At 40.8% G+C, this 17,104-nt stretch overlaps 1 protein-coding gene across 1 annotated transcript in view; it reads right to left on the reverse strand.

Annotated features, from left to right (window-relative positions):
* Positions 1-10,172, reverse strand: part of DCTN4 (dynactin subunit 4) — a 36,788-nt gene extending 26,616 nt beyond the window's left edge. Inside the window, exons 1-2 of the mRNA XM_027841995.1 lie at positions 10,026-10,172; positions 1,604-1,674 (exon numbers count right to left, since the gene is read on the reverse strand). Of these exons, the coding sequence (XP_027697796.1) occupies positions 1,604-1,674; positions 10,026-10,160 (206 nt within the window). The 5' untranslated portion in view covers positions 10,161-10,172. The remainder of the gene's footprint in view (positions 1-1,603; positions 1,675-10,025) is intronic.
* Between the last annotated feature and the right edge of the window lie 6,932 nt (positions 10,173-17,104).

Below are 17,104 nucleotides of genomic sequence, written 5' to 3' on the forward strand. Positions count from 1 at the left end.
GCTCTCCAGAATGGTTGGATCAGGTCACAATTCCACCAACAGTGCACTAGTATCCCAATTTTCCCACATCTCCTCCAACATTTATTATTTTCCTTTTCTATCATACTAGCCAATCTGATAAATATGATGTGGTACTTTAGAGTTGTTTTAATTTGCATTTCTTTAGTCAATAGTGATTTGAAGCACTTTTTTCATATGACTATAGATGGCTTTGATTTCTTCATCTAAAAACTTAGGCTAGGAAATCTTTAAGATCTATTTCAACTCTAAAATTCAGTAAGTCTAGGAGTTAAATAAAAATTAAATAATTTAGTGACCAAATGGATAAACTGATGTTTTAGTTTAGAGTATATTTATTGTAGTCACTGCCTTAACAAAACATGTTAATAATTTCACCTAATAGTGTACATTCATGGCATCTAAGGTTTCAATCATCAGGATGAATAAAGTATTAGCAGTCCAGTATCGTTTCTGTAATCAACCATAATTCTGATGCAATGGATGAAGGTGAGAGAAGAAATGAGTTAAGCTATTTCCAGGAAAGACAACAGCTCCCAACTTTTCTTTTAAGAATGCTACTAAAAATGTTCACTGTGATCCTGAGATAACACTTGAATCATAACTGATTGTTATGAACACTTACCTGGCTCAGATCATAATCTCTACAGTTCCTACTATAAAGGAACCTGAACATTCACTGATGCAATGTTACACATTTCATATCCCTACTCTAAAATAAAATTTTATTTTTAATTTTTTTCATTATGAACTTAAAAAAATCACGACATGAATTGAAAATGAATTTCAAATTCTCTAGTGCTTGTGGATTTATATGTCTACCAGGACAGTATCACAGACCTGTTAGAACTTATTCTTAGAATGTCGTCTCATAAAAATATTTACAGCGACACCTACTCCACACTGGTTTCAGAAAACATAGAAAGAACCAAAAAAGACTTCTGATTCTTCCAGGGTCTACATTTAAGTTCCATTCCCTTTCTTCTGGCATATTCAAGGTGGAGTTGCTGAACAGGAGAGAGCATCAGACAGAACCAGTATGTTGCCACAGGACACTGATCCCAACTTGCCTGAGACCAGGATCACATGAATGGTCCAGAGAGATGTTTCAAAGAATTCTCTAGAAACGCTCCAAGAAGAAATTGAGCATACCTAATCAGGGCACTTCCTGGTCCAAGCGTGGGGCAAAGTGGAAAGCAGCCCCTACCCCATGCTTTGTCCCTCCTGCTCTAGAGTAGAGTCTGAGTCAGAGCTGGACTAAAGACAATCCCTTCAGGTAACTGCTGCCACCTGAACTGAACAGCTTTTTCTGGCATCATGAACTTCCTTTTCACATTAAGAGCAAAAATTGAACTTGAATGAATAAGAACAAAGTGTGTTTCTGATAGTTTCTGACGAGATTTATCCAAAAGCACCAGGTGATAGAGCAACTTGGCACTGGAAGAAGCCCAGTCATGGGCTGCTGACCTGGCGGTAGAAGATAAGGCAGGTGGAGGGGAACAGAAGAGGCAAGAGCATAATTAAGCTAGTGTTTCTTTATCATCAATGAAAATGATTGAATAAGATAAAATGAAACAGCTTTTACCTATTTTTTTTAAGCTTGGCTTCAGCTGACGGCATGTTCTCCAGGCAACTGGGACAATAATGTGAGTCCACCTAAAGCAAACCAGAAAAAAACATTAACAAAGGCAGAGAAACACATTTTATATTATTTATAGTCGTTTATCCATGCCAAAAGAGTAATTAATATGTTCTTCTTCAACAAGATATTAAGAGCATCATGAATAGAAAGTGAAGCTACCAGCTCAGAGACTCAAATACTTTGGGTCCAAGGTTTGATTTTCAAGAAATGGTATACAATAAATATTTACTTAATACCTACCATATGAAAATGCATTGTGCTAGGTGCTGGGGAAAGATATAGTACAAGATAAATAGGACAGTCCCTACTCTTAACAGATCTCATACAATCTACTGTAGCAGGGGGAAAATCCATACACACAGACAAGCTTATATTCCCTTCTCTCCACTGACATGGTCATCATCTTAGTTCAAGCCCTCTGTCTTGCTCACCTGGACTATTGTGATAGTATCCTAACTGGTCTATCTGTCCTTCAATTTATCCTCCACACAGCTGCCAAAGGGATATTTCTAAAGCATAGATCTATGTTACTTTCTTGCTCAATACACTCCAGTGGCTTCCCATAACCTCTAAGATAAAATATAAATTCCTTTTTTGGCATTCAAGGTCCTTCAAAATCTAGTTCCAACCTATCTTTCCAGTGTCATTATACATTATCTCCCTTCATGTATTCTACAATCCAGCCAAATCGAACTTTTTATTCCTCACACATGCCATTTCCTCCTCCAGTCTCTGTGGTTTTGCACAGATTGTTCCCATGCCTAGAACGAACTCCCTCCTCTCCTCTCCCTTAGAATCCCTGGCTTCCTTCAAAGCTCAGCTTAAAAGCTACCTCCTCCATAAGAACTTCTCCCCTCCTTTCTCCAATCACCTTGTACTTACTTTGCATATATTTTGTATACACCTATATGTGTACAGGAAGCCTTTCCCAATCCCTCTTAATTCTAGTGTCTTCCCTCTGTAAATTATTTCTAATTTATCCTGTATATAGGTTGTTTGTACATATTTTTAAGTTGTCTCCCCCATTAATTAGATTGTAAGCTCCTCAAGGACAGGGACTATCTTTTGCCTTTCTTTATTCCCAGTGCTTAGCACAGTACCGGGCACATTAGTAGGTGCTTAATAAATGCTTACTAATGGAGTGACCTCTCCTCTTGTGAATTTCTATTGCATTTGCAGGCAATATGACAGTTTGACATAATTTGTTCTATAATTATTTCATGGATATTCATCTTGTACACTCAAATATATAGGTAAACACCAAGATCACAGAATTTCAGAGTTGGAAGGGACCCCATTGTCCATCTAATCCAACCCATATCTGAAAAAGAATCCCCAGTACAGTAAGCCTGGTAAGTGGTCATTTAATCTCTCTCACCTTCAGTTTCCTCATCCACAAAATGAGAATAACAATAGCACTTACTTCATAAAATTCTTGGAGCTCTACAAGCAGAGGCTATATGACTGACTACTTGTCAGTTACCTTGTAGAGAAGAGGACTCTTGTTCAAGTGGATTTGGTAGCCTCTGAATTTCCTTCCCTGAGATTAACAATAATAGCTCACATTTTTATTTATTTATTTATTTGGTTTTTTTTCTTTTTTGTGAGGCAATTGGGGTTAAGTGACTTGTTCAGGGTCACACAGCTAGTAAGTGTCAAATGTCTGGTCTGAGACTGGATTTGAACTCAGGTCCTCCTGATTCCAGGGCTGGTGCTCTATCCACTGTGCCACCTAGCTGCCCCAATAGCTCACATTTTTATGTGCTTTATCTTTTCATACCACTCTTTGGGGAAAGATGTGAGCTTGAAGAGCTTCAATAACGGGAAATTTACTCCAAAGCAATCCATTCTATTTGAGGATAGTTCTAACTGTTAACAAGTTTTTCCTGATATCAAGCCCAAATGTGCCTTTGAAAATTTAGTGAACAACTTTAACGATTCTCAAAGAGCTTCTAGGTCCAGTTTGAGAGGCCTGTGACAAGACCAGGATTCCCCTAAGTTTCCTTCCTCTTACCCAAAACATAGGGAGGTTTTATCTAAAAGATAATGCTGCTCCTTTCCAGTGGGGGCTGTTTCATTTGGTTCTTTTTATCCCCTAGCCCAATGCTGACCACGTAGTAGTTGCCTACTCCATGCTTGTTGGATTGAATTGAACATCAAAGGAAAAAAAAATCCAGTGAATGTGTCCATTTGTTTTTTTTCTGATATTTTTGTCCAAACCATTTTTTAATAAGTGTATGAAGCTAAAATAAAATGAATACTAGCAGTAGCTAATAAAACGATGAAAGAAAGAGAAAGCAGGACAGGAAACTGACACTGATCTCAGAATATTAGAGGAAGTAGATGTTCTTTTAGTACACTATTTTCTATGGATTATTTCTCTTATTATGTAATAAAAATAACTTAAAAAAAAAAAGATAATGCTGCTCTCTCCCCACCTTGATTGGCTCGCCCAAGTCAAATGCAGCTTTCTGGTCATTTAAGGGCATAAAAAGTCCCAGCCATTGTCCCTTTGAACTCAGTGGACTGCATGACAAGAGTGAAGTAGGGGAGTGGGGTGAAGCCAACATCTAGAGAAACTTAAGTGCCGCTGTATCCTTGTTGCACATCCTTGCTGTGTTAAAGCAAAGAAAAGCTCTTTGCATTAAATGTTCCACGACATGAAAATACCTCATATCATCTGAATGTTGAACTTGAACTAAGAGAGTACTGGAGTTAGAGTCTTATCTCGGATAGGCTCCTCCCACACATGGACTAAAAGTCACTAGAGGTTAGGTAGGGGATTAATATAAATATTACCATGATGCAGAATACACTAGAAGTGTTAGGTGTCGGGTAATATGCACATGTTCATACATCATGATATCTGTACAATACCAGTCACATAACATACCTATTTAATAGATACTTGTTTGTTACATGATTCAATTCAATAACTATGTGCTGAGTACCTATGTGGAAAGTACTATACCAATAAAGAAAGCTTACCAACCACACTATTTTAGGGAAACAGATCTAGTAAGCCACCTTAATGCCATATTTTGTCACTCACTGCCTCCTTATTCATCTAATTCCTCTAGTCAGAAGTATCCTTTTTGGACAAGGCTTATCAATTTCTAGTCACTACTATTAGCCTGAAAACCTCAGCATTTCTAGAAGCAATAATCAACTTTAGCTGGAAAGACCTGAGAGTTCATTTGGTTCACCTTCCTACCTAATGTAGTAATCTTTCTAGTATAACATCCACGACAACTGAAGGTTTGGCCTTTGCTTGAATATCTCTAAGTAAGGGAACTGACTACTTGACAAAGTAGTCTAGTCCATTACAGAAAAATAGCCTTACCCAATAGAAAGCTTTCCTTAATGTTCAGACAAAATCTCTGTGATTTTTCACCCACTGGCCTTGGTTCTGCCTTCTGGGGTCAAGCAGAATAAATACAACATTTCCTTGATATGACAGCACCTCAAATATTTTAATACAGCTGCTATGTTTTCTCACTAAATTTTCTTTTCCTCAAGCTAAACATCCTTATATGTATGGTATAAATTTAAGTCTTGTTACGACCCTCCTTGCCTTTCTCTGGACATAATATCTAGTTTGTCAATTTCTTCCTAAATTTTAATATGGTGGCCAAAATTCAGTTCAATTCAATATTAAGCATCTACATAGGATCAGGGGCCTCACTTGGATTCAGCAATATCTTGGTTCAAATCTGGCAGCTAACACTAACTGAATGACTCCAGGCAAGTCACATTACTTCTAGTTGCCTCAAGCGACTCCAATTACCTAGAATTTATCCAGTCAGTCTAAGCCAGGGGTGGGGAACCTGCAGCGTGGAAGCCACATGTGGCCCTCTAGGTCCTCAAGTGTGGCCTTTTGACTGAATCCAAACTTCACAGAACAAATCCCCTTAATAAAAGGATTTGTTCTATAAAACTTGGACTCAGTCAAAAGGCTGCACCCAAAGACCTAGTAGGCCACATGTGGCTTCCAGGTGGAGGTTCCTCATCCCTGGTAAGCACTGGGCTAAGTAAACACTGGAGGTAAAAAGAAAGGCAAAAGTCTTTGCACCCAGAAATTCACAGTCAGATGGGGGAGACAACATGGAAATGATTATATATATATAAACAAGATACAGACAGGATAAATTGGAAATAATCAACAGAGAGAAGGTATGAGAATTAAGGGGGACTGGAAAGGACTTCTTGCAGAAGGTGGGACTTAAGCTGACATTTGAAGGAAGTTGGGTAAGTTAGGAGGCAAAGAAGGCAAAGGAGAGAGTTAAAGACAAGAAGAATAGCTAGCGAAAATGCTTTGGATTGTTCAGAGTTGGGAGATGGAAGTACTGTGGACGAGGAACTGCAAGAAGTGTCACTGGATTGCAGAGTAAAAGAGGGTAAGAAGGAGTAGGTTAGGGTTAAAGATGATTGCAATGGTAGGAAGTAGCCAGGTTATAGAAGGCTTCATAAGCCAAAGAGAGGAGCAAGGTACTAGGTACTAGAGTTAAGACAAAGCAAAAGAAAAAAACTATAGTTCCTGCCCTTAAGCAGCTTACATTCTAGGGGGTGGGGAGGGAGGGAACAGGACTTACATATACATAATACATAAATACAAAACACTCTGATGGTACACCTAGGTGGAGCAGTGGATAGAGCACCGGCCCTGAAGTCAGGAGGACCTGAGTTCAAATCAGGCCTCAGACCAAACACCTGACACGTACTACCTGTGTGACCTTGGGCAAGTCACGTAACCTTGACTGCCTCACTAAAACAAAAAATACTCTGAGATAGGAGAGAACAGTAACAACTTGGGGGGAGGGTTGGGGAGGTATAAGGAAAGATAACAGTAGATGACATCTGAACTAAGCCTTGATTAACGCTAGTGATTCTAAGAACTGGAGGTGAGTTGGGAATCCATTTCAGGGTTGGGAGACAACCTGCCCAAAAGTTAAGAGGCAGAAGATGAGATGCCAAGTTTTGGGAAGTGTAAGTTGACTAGTATGGCTACAACGAAAATTGCGTGAAGGAGAGCAACATGAACTAAGTATGGAAAAGCAGGATGGGGCCAGATTGTGATGGGTTTGAAATGCCAAGCAAAGGAGTTTTTATTTCATTTAAGATTCTTGAGCAGAAGAATGACATGGTTAGGCTTATACTTCAGTAAGATAATTATTTGTGCATAAGATGTATTGGTGAGATGAAGGGTTAGAAGCAGAGAAACCAATGACTAGCCTTTGCAACAGGCGAGATGAGAGATGATGAGGGCCTGAACTAGGCAGCTAACAACAGACTGATTGGAAAGGAGATGGATGCAAGTGATGTTTTGGTGGTAGAACTGCCTTCTTTCAGGTCCTAGTTAAAAATCTCACTTTCAACAAGACTTTCCTAATTCTCCTTAATGCTAGCACTTCCCTCTTGATTATCTCCAGTTTATTCTGTATATATCACAGTCCTTTGCATGCTGTCTCTCCTATTAGACTGTGGGCTTCTTGAGAGCAAGGAGTATGTGAGTGTGTGTGTGTGTGTATGTGTGTTATTTGTATCCTCAGAGCTTAGCACAGTACCTGGCACATAATAGGCATTTAATAAATAAATGCTTGTTGATTTTACTAGAATTGCTTAAACTTGGCAATTGAACAGATATGGGGAATGAGGGAAAGGAAAGAGTCAAGAATAACTTCAAGGTTGTGAACCTGGTGTGACTAGAAGGATAGTGGGACTCTCAGCAGAAGTAAAGAAGTCAGGAAGAAGGATGGGTTTAGGGTGAAAGGTAAATTTTGTTTTGGATTTATTGAGTTTAAGATGCCTAGAGAACATCCAAATAAAGGTATATATACGTAACAGACAATAAAATCTGGAGCTAAGCAAAGATTAGAGATGGATAGATTTGAGAATCATTTGTATAGGAATGAAACTTGAATGTATGGGAGGTAACAGGATTACTACGAATATATAGAGAGATAGGAGCATAGAACATAGCCTTTAGAGGGTCCCATTTAGGGAGCAGGACGTAGGTGATCTAGCTAAGTAGTTCAAGAAGTAATACTCAAGCAAGTAGGAGGATAAACAGGTAAGGGCTGTGTCACAGAAGACTAGGGAGGAGAAAGCATCAAGGAGGAGTGGTCAACAGTATCAAAAACTTAAAAGAGGGTCCACAATCACTGGTAACCTCGGAGGAAGGAAAACTGATAATTCTGCAGAAGCAGTATGGCTCAATTTGGATTGAGTAAATCTATGCTGACTCCTAGAGAGTACTAGTTCATTTCCTAGGTACTCACAAAAGATCCATTTAAAAATCCATTTTAGAATGACATCAATAATCAAGCTCATTAAATGAATGAATTAATGAAGAGCATTTATTAAGTACTATGGTTTGCAAAATCCACCTTCTTCCCATTTTTTGAAAACCAGGGGATTAAGATATAATACTTAGTTCGAGGTTTCTATGGTAGGTGCTGTTATTTGGGTACATCCTGTCACTTCCTCTTAAATGGCAAATAGCTTTCTTCATTCCATCCATTCAAATCTTTCTCATCCTCAACACTAGTTCAGGCCCTCATTATTTCTCCTATGAACTATTGCAATAGCCTCCTAATTGATGTCCCTACCTTCTCAGTCTCTCCTGTCTCTAATCTATTCTCCAAATGCCGACAAAATCAAATTCCTAAACAAAAATGTTACTCTCTGCTCAAAAATCTTCAGTGTCTCCCTATTGCTTCTATGACAAACAAAATCTCAACCTGAAATATAAAGCTTCTCATAGCCTGGCTTCCACCTACTTTTACTGTCTTATTTCATATTACTCCTCTTCTTGAAATCTCTCTTCCAGTTGAACTGATCCATGTACACACAATTCTGTCTTTTGCCTCTGTCTTTATAGATGTGGTTCCTCAAGTTTAGCATATACTTGCTATTTCACAAATAATAATCTTCCTGAAGTATGAGCCTGAACATGTCATTCTTCTGCTCAGAATCTTAAGTGGCTACCTATTGCTGCTAAAATAAAATAAAAACTACTTTGCTTGGCATTTCAAGCCCAGCACAATCTGGCCCCATTCTGCTTTTCCATACTTAGGTCATGTTACTCTCCTTCATACAATTTTCATTCTAGCCAAACTAGTCTACTTACACTTCCCAAAACTTGGCATCTCATCTTCACCTCCACCTTGAAAAATCACCAATTTCCTTTAAAGTACAGCTGGGGCCACATCATACAGAAGGCCTTTGCTAATCCTGATCTACCCCCCCCCCCCCATTATTAGCACTATTTCTCTCTCGCAATTATTTTGCATACGTTTGTATTTACTACTTTTTAAGTGAAAACACCCAAAAGAATAACAGCACCTTCAGTGCAAGGGGTGTGTGTGTGTGTGTGAGTGTGTGTGTGTTGGCTCTCCAGCACCTAGCAGTGTCCTGCACATAGTAGTTATTTCATAAATGTTTGTTAAATGGAAATCCTACCTCCTTCATCAAGCCTTCTCAAATACTGCTTGAGGGCAGGGATTAATTTTTAATTTTAATTAATTTAAATCTTTATATCCTGCCTAGCACAGTGACTTACACATCGTAGGCTATAAATCAATCAAAGCTTGTTGGATTAGATTGGATCGTAATCCATCTTCTGGACTCCCTCATCGTCCAAACTCACTCCAACTCTCGAGTGCTGAGAATCTAGCTAGAACTCGGATATACCTTTGGAATTAAACTGAATGTGGTAATCTTGTATTCTTTTTTTGCTCCTTCCCACCCCAAAAACTGCCCTCGCCAGCACTGTACTCTGAATACGTCAGCCTCACAGTAAAGAAAGCTGACACACGCACCCCGACTCATCTTCCTGCCCTGCAGCCCTGGACCTAGGCCAAGGCTGACAGACAGAGTGTGTTTATCGGGTGGGACTAGGGGTATTATGGACAAGGCGAGCCTAGAGACTTCTCCTCAGAAGAAAGCAGTCCCGGCGGAGGAGTGAAGGGAAATGCAGGAATTCAAGAGTTACAAGCCCCTAGCAGGTTCCAGGGGTAGAAGCAAAATCCACGGCCCTTCATTCTAGGACCACGCCTCTCCACAAAACCGGAACCCAGCCCCTATCTTCAACTGACAGCCACTTCACCCAATCACAAGCTGCGTCGGGATACGCACGGCACCCGCTGCAAATGGTGGCCTCGCTAGACCAAGAGCTTCAGCCAATCAAAGGGCGCTACAAATTCAGCACGGTCAGCCGGCCCCACCCAAGCCATCCCCATTCAGAATGACAAGACTGTTGGCCAATAAGGAACGAAGATAAATGATTATCCCGCCTTGAACTGTCAGAGTTCCCTTGGCCCACAATGGGAAACAGAGATTAACCCCAGAAATGGCGCCCAGTTACCTCGTGTGAGACACATTCCAGCGACCTCAGTTCGCTGCAGTAGCGGCAGAAGTATAGCTGAGACAGCGGAGCCCGAACCTTTTTCTCTCCTTGGACCAGGTACAGAACCCGCTCCGATTGCAGCAGCGACGCCATCTTGAAATGGGAGGTGCCAAAGCGACTCACCCCTATCACGTGACCAGAGAGACAACTGTTTCCTGCTGCCCCGCCTACTCCCTCCTTTTGTGGTTACGTCACTTAGAACCATCAAGTTCTTAGGAACCCCTGTAATCTTAGGTTTGTGTGAGGGCATGCGATGTACAAAACGCGCATGTGCAGTTGGGGAAGTAGGCTGGGAAAGGGTAATTGGAGTGTCTTGGTTCTGGGGTCTTGTGGGTAGTAATGAAACTTATCGTACTACTGTCCGCTCCAGTTGTGTGCCCTGAAAGGAGCTGTTAGTTCAAACTACAGATTGTATGGCTTTATGTATCCTTCCATCCACCAGCAGTCTCTGCCTGACAATCCACTATTAGATCATTACTCTTCAAAGGGTTTTTATAAGTGCTCTGAGCCTATGATAAGAGCATCCCGTCCTTCCTCCTATTGAATAGACTTCTATTTGTGCACCCTGATTGTGAGCTAATTTTCCCTTACCTTCCTCCCTTTGTGGAAAGGGGGTGACCAAGCGTCAGTTGACAGACCTCTGTTAAAACACCTACTGTGTGCCAGGCATTGTGCTAAATGCTGGGGAATACAAAGAATGGCAAAATTCAGCCCCTGCCCTCAAGGAGCTCAGTCTAATGGGGCGACAACATGCAAACAACTATTCACAAATATGATACATAGGGGATAAATTGGGAGTTATCTCCAAGGGAATGTACTAGCATTAAGGGGGAATCAGGAAAGGCTTCCTAGAGAGGTGAGATTTTAGTTGGGATTTGAAGGAAATCAGGGAATGGGAGGTGGTGGTGATGAGGAGAGAGAGCATCCCAGTGACAATACTTAGAGTGATGTGTGGCAGGAACAAGATGGAGGCCAGTGTCACTGGATCTCAGGGGAGGGGCAGGATGTAAGGTGTAAAAACACCCTGGGAAGCCAGGAAAGATCCAGATTATGAAGGGCTTTGAATGCCGAGCAGGATTTTATACTTTATTTTGCAGGAAATAGGAAGCTACTAGAGTTTGATGAACAGGGGGCATGGTCAGACCTTCACTTTAGAAAGATCACTGGTAGCTGAGTGGAAGATGACCTGGAATGGAGAGAGACTTGAGGCAGGGAGATCATTGGAGAGATGGCTGGCACAGGAATCAGAGCAACTTGGATTCTAGTGGTAGTTTTGCCACTGATGCTGATTTTATGCTGATTCTAGTTCTAATTCTGTCATTAATTTTTTGTGTCAGTCACTTCCTCTTTCTAGGCCTTTGTTTCTTCCACTATAAAATGACTTGCCTGGGGTGGCATAGCTTATAGCAAGTGTCTGCCCAACCTCAAAATTTTACAGTGGAAGAAACATCTGTTAAATGAAGGGGTTTTCTCATCTGTAAAATGAGGGGGTTAGACTCTGGCCTCTAAGGTCTCTTCCAGCTTTAACTCTTCCATTCTATGATCCCATGACCACACAACCCCTGAAGTCCCTTTGAGCGCTGACATTCTATGTTGTAACAGGCAGCCTAGCTCTGACATTCAGGGTTGTGAGGTCTCCGTCGAGCTCTGACTCTCTAGGATTCTAATTGGTGGGGTTTCTGGCAGTACAACAAATGAAATAAACATTTGCAAGTGGTAGGTGGGAGATAATTTGGAGCAGAAGGGCTTTCTCAGCATCTCTTAATTCATAGCATACAGGTTATAGGCAAGGCCGAGCTTGCTTTTGGGAGTTCTTTGAGGAAAAAGGCATTACTTGTTAGACATGCAGGCCCTGGTTTTATCAGCTGTTCTTTTCATTTAATATAATATCTGAATTTGTTTCCTTTTGTCGTTTTTAGGCAATAATAAACAATTTAGGCTGCCCCTTTTGTGCCTGTTACTTCAGCTGTGGAGTCCTCAGGGAAATGAAAGTCACCTACAGAGAATGATTCATTAGTGACTGGGAGAAGTGGCATTCATCCTGGTCTTTGAGACAGCATGTGGATAGAATGTTCTTTGGGCCTGGAATCAAGAAAACCTGAGCTCAAATCTTGCCTCAGAAACTTCCTTGCTGTGTGACCCTGGGCAAGTCACTTAACTGCTGTGTACCTCAGTTTCCTCAACTGTAAAATGGGGATCATAATAACATCTACCTCCCAGGGTTGCTATGAGGATCAAATGAGATAAGATTTGTCAAAAACTTAACAGTGCCTGGCACATAATAGGCACTATATAAATCCTTGTTCCCTCTTTCTGCAGACCCAGAATTGACCTGCGATGGATCTTTCTGATCCACTGACAAGGGATGTGCAGAGATTAGAGATGTACGGTCAACAGAGAGTCACTAAAGGAAGATCAAGGCTTCTAACCCAGGGATGGGGAACCTGCGGCCTTGAGGCCACATGTGGCCTTCTAAATCCTCAAGTGTGGCCTTTTGACTGAATCCATTTGGATTCCCCAACCCTGTAAATCTACCCAGTGACCTGACTGACGTATGATGCTCTGGAGTAAGGAATAAAGTAAAACCTTCATTAGACTTAGCTAGACAATGACCATTAACATAATGTATGTGTTCTGTATGAAATGTCTGCATGTAACCTATTTGGTCTGCCGTGTGAATGCATAACACCCCTAAATTCTGGGTTTAACTTGGACTGAGCTTGATTTTGGGGGGCTCCCCTCAAAAGTTACTCTTTAACTTAGTTTGCCCTCCCCAGAGTTTACTCTAGGAAATCTCAGGATACAGCTTATGTCCAAGTTTTCACAGACATGGGTAAAAGGGTTCCTTGGATCACTAAGGGTTTCAGAACACTTTTTGTTTCATTTTGACACGGGCTGGACTAGTGTTTCATCCATTCACAGTTGTGCTAGGAGGCACTGCTGGAGGAGCTAGCTCAGAGCATGTCTTCTTAAGCTACCAGAAGGTGCTCTAGGCTCAAGAGGTCCCTTAAGCTCCAGTGGTTCCAGCTCTCTCACTGGACATGTGCAAATGAAACAGCTGATCCAGTGGGTTGTCATATTTGATCAGGCTTCCAGATGTTGCTCATAGCTTTAGTTACTATTGCCTCATTCCTGGCACATGAGTGAAAAGTTCATTTTTGCCAGCCTTGGCTTTTCCCAGTGCTTTCCTGAGCTCTCTGTGTAGGAAGTGAATAACTCAAATGTTAACATAATAAATCTCCTATGATTCAGTACCCATCCCATTGAGATTCTGATCTCTTTTTTGAACTTTGTATAACCTTTAAAAATTATTCATTTGTGTAGGGTTCACAATACACTTATAAAAAGCAGAACCAAAATGAACACAATAGAGCACTCGCATTCGGGAACAGTGGAGCTGTTGCTGGGCAGAACCTGAAATCTTAATTCCCTCCCCCAAGTCTTCTGTTCCTCATGCTCCCCTGGCATCCCCAAAGACCATATAGGAATATATAGGGATCATCCTGCCCTAAGCATTTTGGTCTCAAAGGTCAACCAGTCAACAAGCATTTATTAAGCACCTACCAGGTACTAGACATTGTGGTAATCACTGGGGACCCAAAGGCAAAAGTGAAAAAAGGTAAAATCTGCAAGACATTTTCCATCTCAGCAAGCCGCATCCGCCTCCCACCATCTGGCTTCTTCTGGAATGACTGCCATTAGATGTCTTCATAGGCTCATTCGTGACCTAACAATTAGATGAAGTTATTGATGGATACCTCATGCACTATCACTGGAGGAGATGGTTGGGTTCTTTTAGTCATCTATTAGTCTATGGTGCCTCTCTCTGGTGTCATTTTTGTTGCTGTTGTTTTGAAATTAAATTTTATTTTTAAAAAGTCAGCAGAATTCCTCTTTCTCGACTCCCCAACCCCCAATTGAGAACAAAAGAAACATAGAACCTCTCTTACAAATATGTATAATAAAGCAAAACAAATTTCTGCACTGATTATGTTCAATATGATATATGTATACAAATATGTTTATATATATTCTTACGTATATGTCTCTATATGTTTAGATGTATGTATCTCAGTACTGTGAGTTCTTTCATATTTACATAATTCTGTGCATATATACACACACACATAGACAAACACACATATGTATGTCTCATTCTGCATGCTTGAGAACCTCTCTGTCAGGAGGTGGCTGACATGTTTCTTCATTAGTCCTTTGCAATCATTGCTGGTCTTTACACCGATCAGGGTTCCTAAGGCTTTCAATGTTGTTTGTCTTTACAATTTGTTTTCCTGGTTCTGTTCAATGAACTCTCCACTAGTTCACATAAATCTTCCCAGGTTTTTCTGAAACTATCTATCCCCTTGATCATTTCTTACAACATAATAGTATTCCTTCACATTTACATACCATAAGTTGTGTGGAGTATTCAAGGAGAACTAACATCTCTGGTGTGAGGGCTAGCCAAGGCCTTTTCAGGGCTGCTTATCCACCTTTGGTGTCCACCTGGCACTCAACTTTCACCTGTGGTTCCAAGAAGCTGTAGTATGCACATTGGCCACACCCCTCTCTCTTTAGACAGGCTAAACCAGGTTGAGGGTAACTGAGGAGTCTCAAACCCATCAGTGAGTCAGAGAGACGTTTACCCCAAGCATGTGAAGACATCCCTTGTAGAATGGGTAGATGAGAACAATTTTTTTTCCAAAGGCCACGAAGGGGACCAAAGCAGGCTCTGTGTCAGACATCAAAGATGTCAAGGTCATCCATTGCATCCTAGTTCATCACCAGTCATTCTGACTTTTGCCTTGCCGCTGGACTTTGATGACTGTGGAAGAGAGAGTGAGACTGATGTCTTTGTGCAACTTCACCTCACTTAATCCAATTCATGCATGAGTCAAGATATTACCCTGTGATATCACTGATCTGCTTTGAAAACAAAGGAGAAACAGCACCATAAATTGTTCAGCCATTCGCCAGTTGATGAGAACCCCCTCACATTCCCATTCTTTGCCACCTCAAAAAGAACTCTAAGTATTTTTCATATCTTTAGTCAGAGTTTGTTTTGCTTAGGACTAATCCCTCCCTTAATCTATATTCTAGGCACAGTTCCAAGTGCTTTACAGTTCTTATTTCATTTAATTGCCATCAGGTTCTAAGAGATCAAGATAGTTTTCTTTTGAGATTTCTTGAATTATGATATCTAGGCTTTATTGTAGTCATGGCTTTCAGGTAGTCCAATGATTTCTTAAATTTTTTTCTTCTTGTTGTGCTTGCCAGGTCAGTTGTTTTTGCCATGAAATATCTTAATTTTTTTCAGCTTTTAAACTTTATTTTAATATTCCTTTTTTGTCTCATGAATCATTGGCTTCTATTTGGTCCATTCTAATTTGTAGAGAGTTTGTTGCTTAAACAAGGTCTTATACCTCTTGTGCCAAACTGCTAATTCCCTTTCCAATGCTTTCTTCCATAGTTTTCATTTCTTTTATAATTTTCTCCCTCAAGTTCTTTTACTTCATTTATGAAAACATTTTAAAATTCTTTTTGTACTTGTGCTTTACATGTATAAGCCATATCAGATTGCTTGCCATCTTGGGGAGAGGGGAAGGGGAGGGGGAAGGAGGGAGAAAAATTTGGAACTCAAAATCTTATAAAAATGAATGTTGAAAACTAAAACTAAAATGAAATAAAATGTAAAAAAAAAACTTGTGCTTTATCTCTTACAGGAATTCTAGTTGAATTTGTGCTCAAGCTGTGCTTTTCTTTGAGGTTTTGCTTATATATGTTTTGGAGTCATTCTATTCTGGGTTTATGTCTTGAATATCCCTGTTACCATAAAAGACTTTATGCTAGGATTCTTTTTTATTTTTTCATTTGTTTACTCATTCTTCTAGCCTCCTTCCTGAGTTCAGACTTGTTATTAAGGGTCAGACTTGAGACTTCTGGAAGGAAGGTATGACTTGATCCTCTTTCTCGACACATTTGGTGTTATATTATTCTATGTTCTTAGGAACAACTCAGGCTGGGCACCTGCAAGCTATCATTCTCCCAAAGTGTTCTGAGGCAGGGCACAGTCTGATTGCTGACCCCTGGTCTGAGCTCTTCAAGTTCCTGACGTGGGTTTGGATCTGAATAGCAGACTACTGCTGAACTCGGGCCCCTATCAGCCAGCTAGGAAGTTCTGCTGGTTCAAAGCGACAGAACTACAGGGGTTTTTTTGGTCTGGGATTCCTGTCCCATTTTCTCTGCAGGTTGGTCTAGAAACTGTACCTAATACCGTTCTCTGATCCTGGGGTCTGAGACACACAGCTCCTGCTCACTTCTACTCTTGTTCCTTTCGTTATGATGTCCAAGAACCATGACTACTCATTACTAGAAACACTCCTCCTGACCATAGCTTCCCTCCTCAGTCCACCCCACATCTCCAACCCAGAACTAGCTAGTAAGTGACAGAGCTACCATCTAACACCTGTTCCTTACAGGAGGTCATGGTGTATGCTTTCTGGCACCTCCCTCCTCTTGCCCAGGTATGCAGCTTCTCCTCAATCTCTCTCAATCTCTCATCTCCAATTACCTTTCAGACATCTCAAAATGGATATCCAGTAGACATCTTAAACTCCACATGTCCAAAACTTAATTCATTATTTTTCCCCCTAAACCTTCCCCTCCTAAATTCCCTATTACTGTAGAGGGCAACATAGTCCCTTAGGCCTGCAACCCAGATGTCACCTTCAACTCCTCACTCTCTCTCATCCCTCATAACCAATCTCTTGCCAAGGTCTGTTGTTTTTACCTTTGGAGCATCTCTTGAATACACCCTCACTTCTCTCCTCTGGCGCTGCTACCACCCTGGTGTAGTGACTCATCATTTCACGCCTGGACTATTGCAATAGCCTTCCTCAAATCACACCCTACTCCAGAATCCATTCTCCATTCAGCTACCAAAGTTGTTTCTCTAAAACACAGGTCAGACCATTTTTTGCTGACCTTTGTTCTAGATGATATGATGTTTCCTCTCAAAAGAATCCATCCTCCCACCC

Source organism: Vombatus ursinus, unplaced genomic scaffold (assembly GCF_900497805.2).
Source record: "Vombatus ursinus unplaced genomic scaffold, bare-nosed wombat genome assembly UNPS02014863.1, whole genome shotgun sequence".
NCBI lineage: Eukaryota > Metazoa > Chordata > Mammalia > Diprotodontia > Vombatidae > Vombatus > Vombatus ursinus.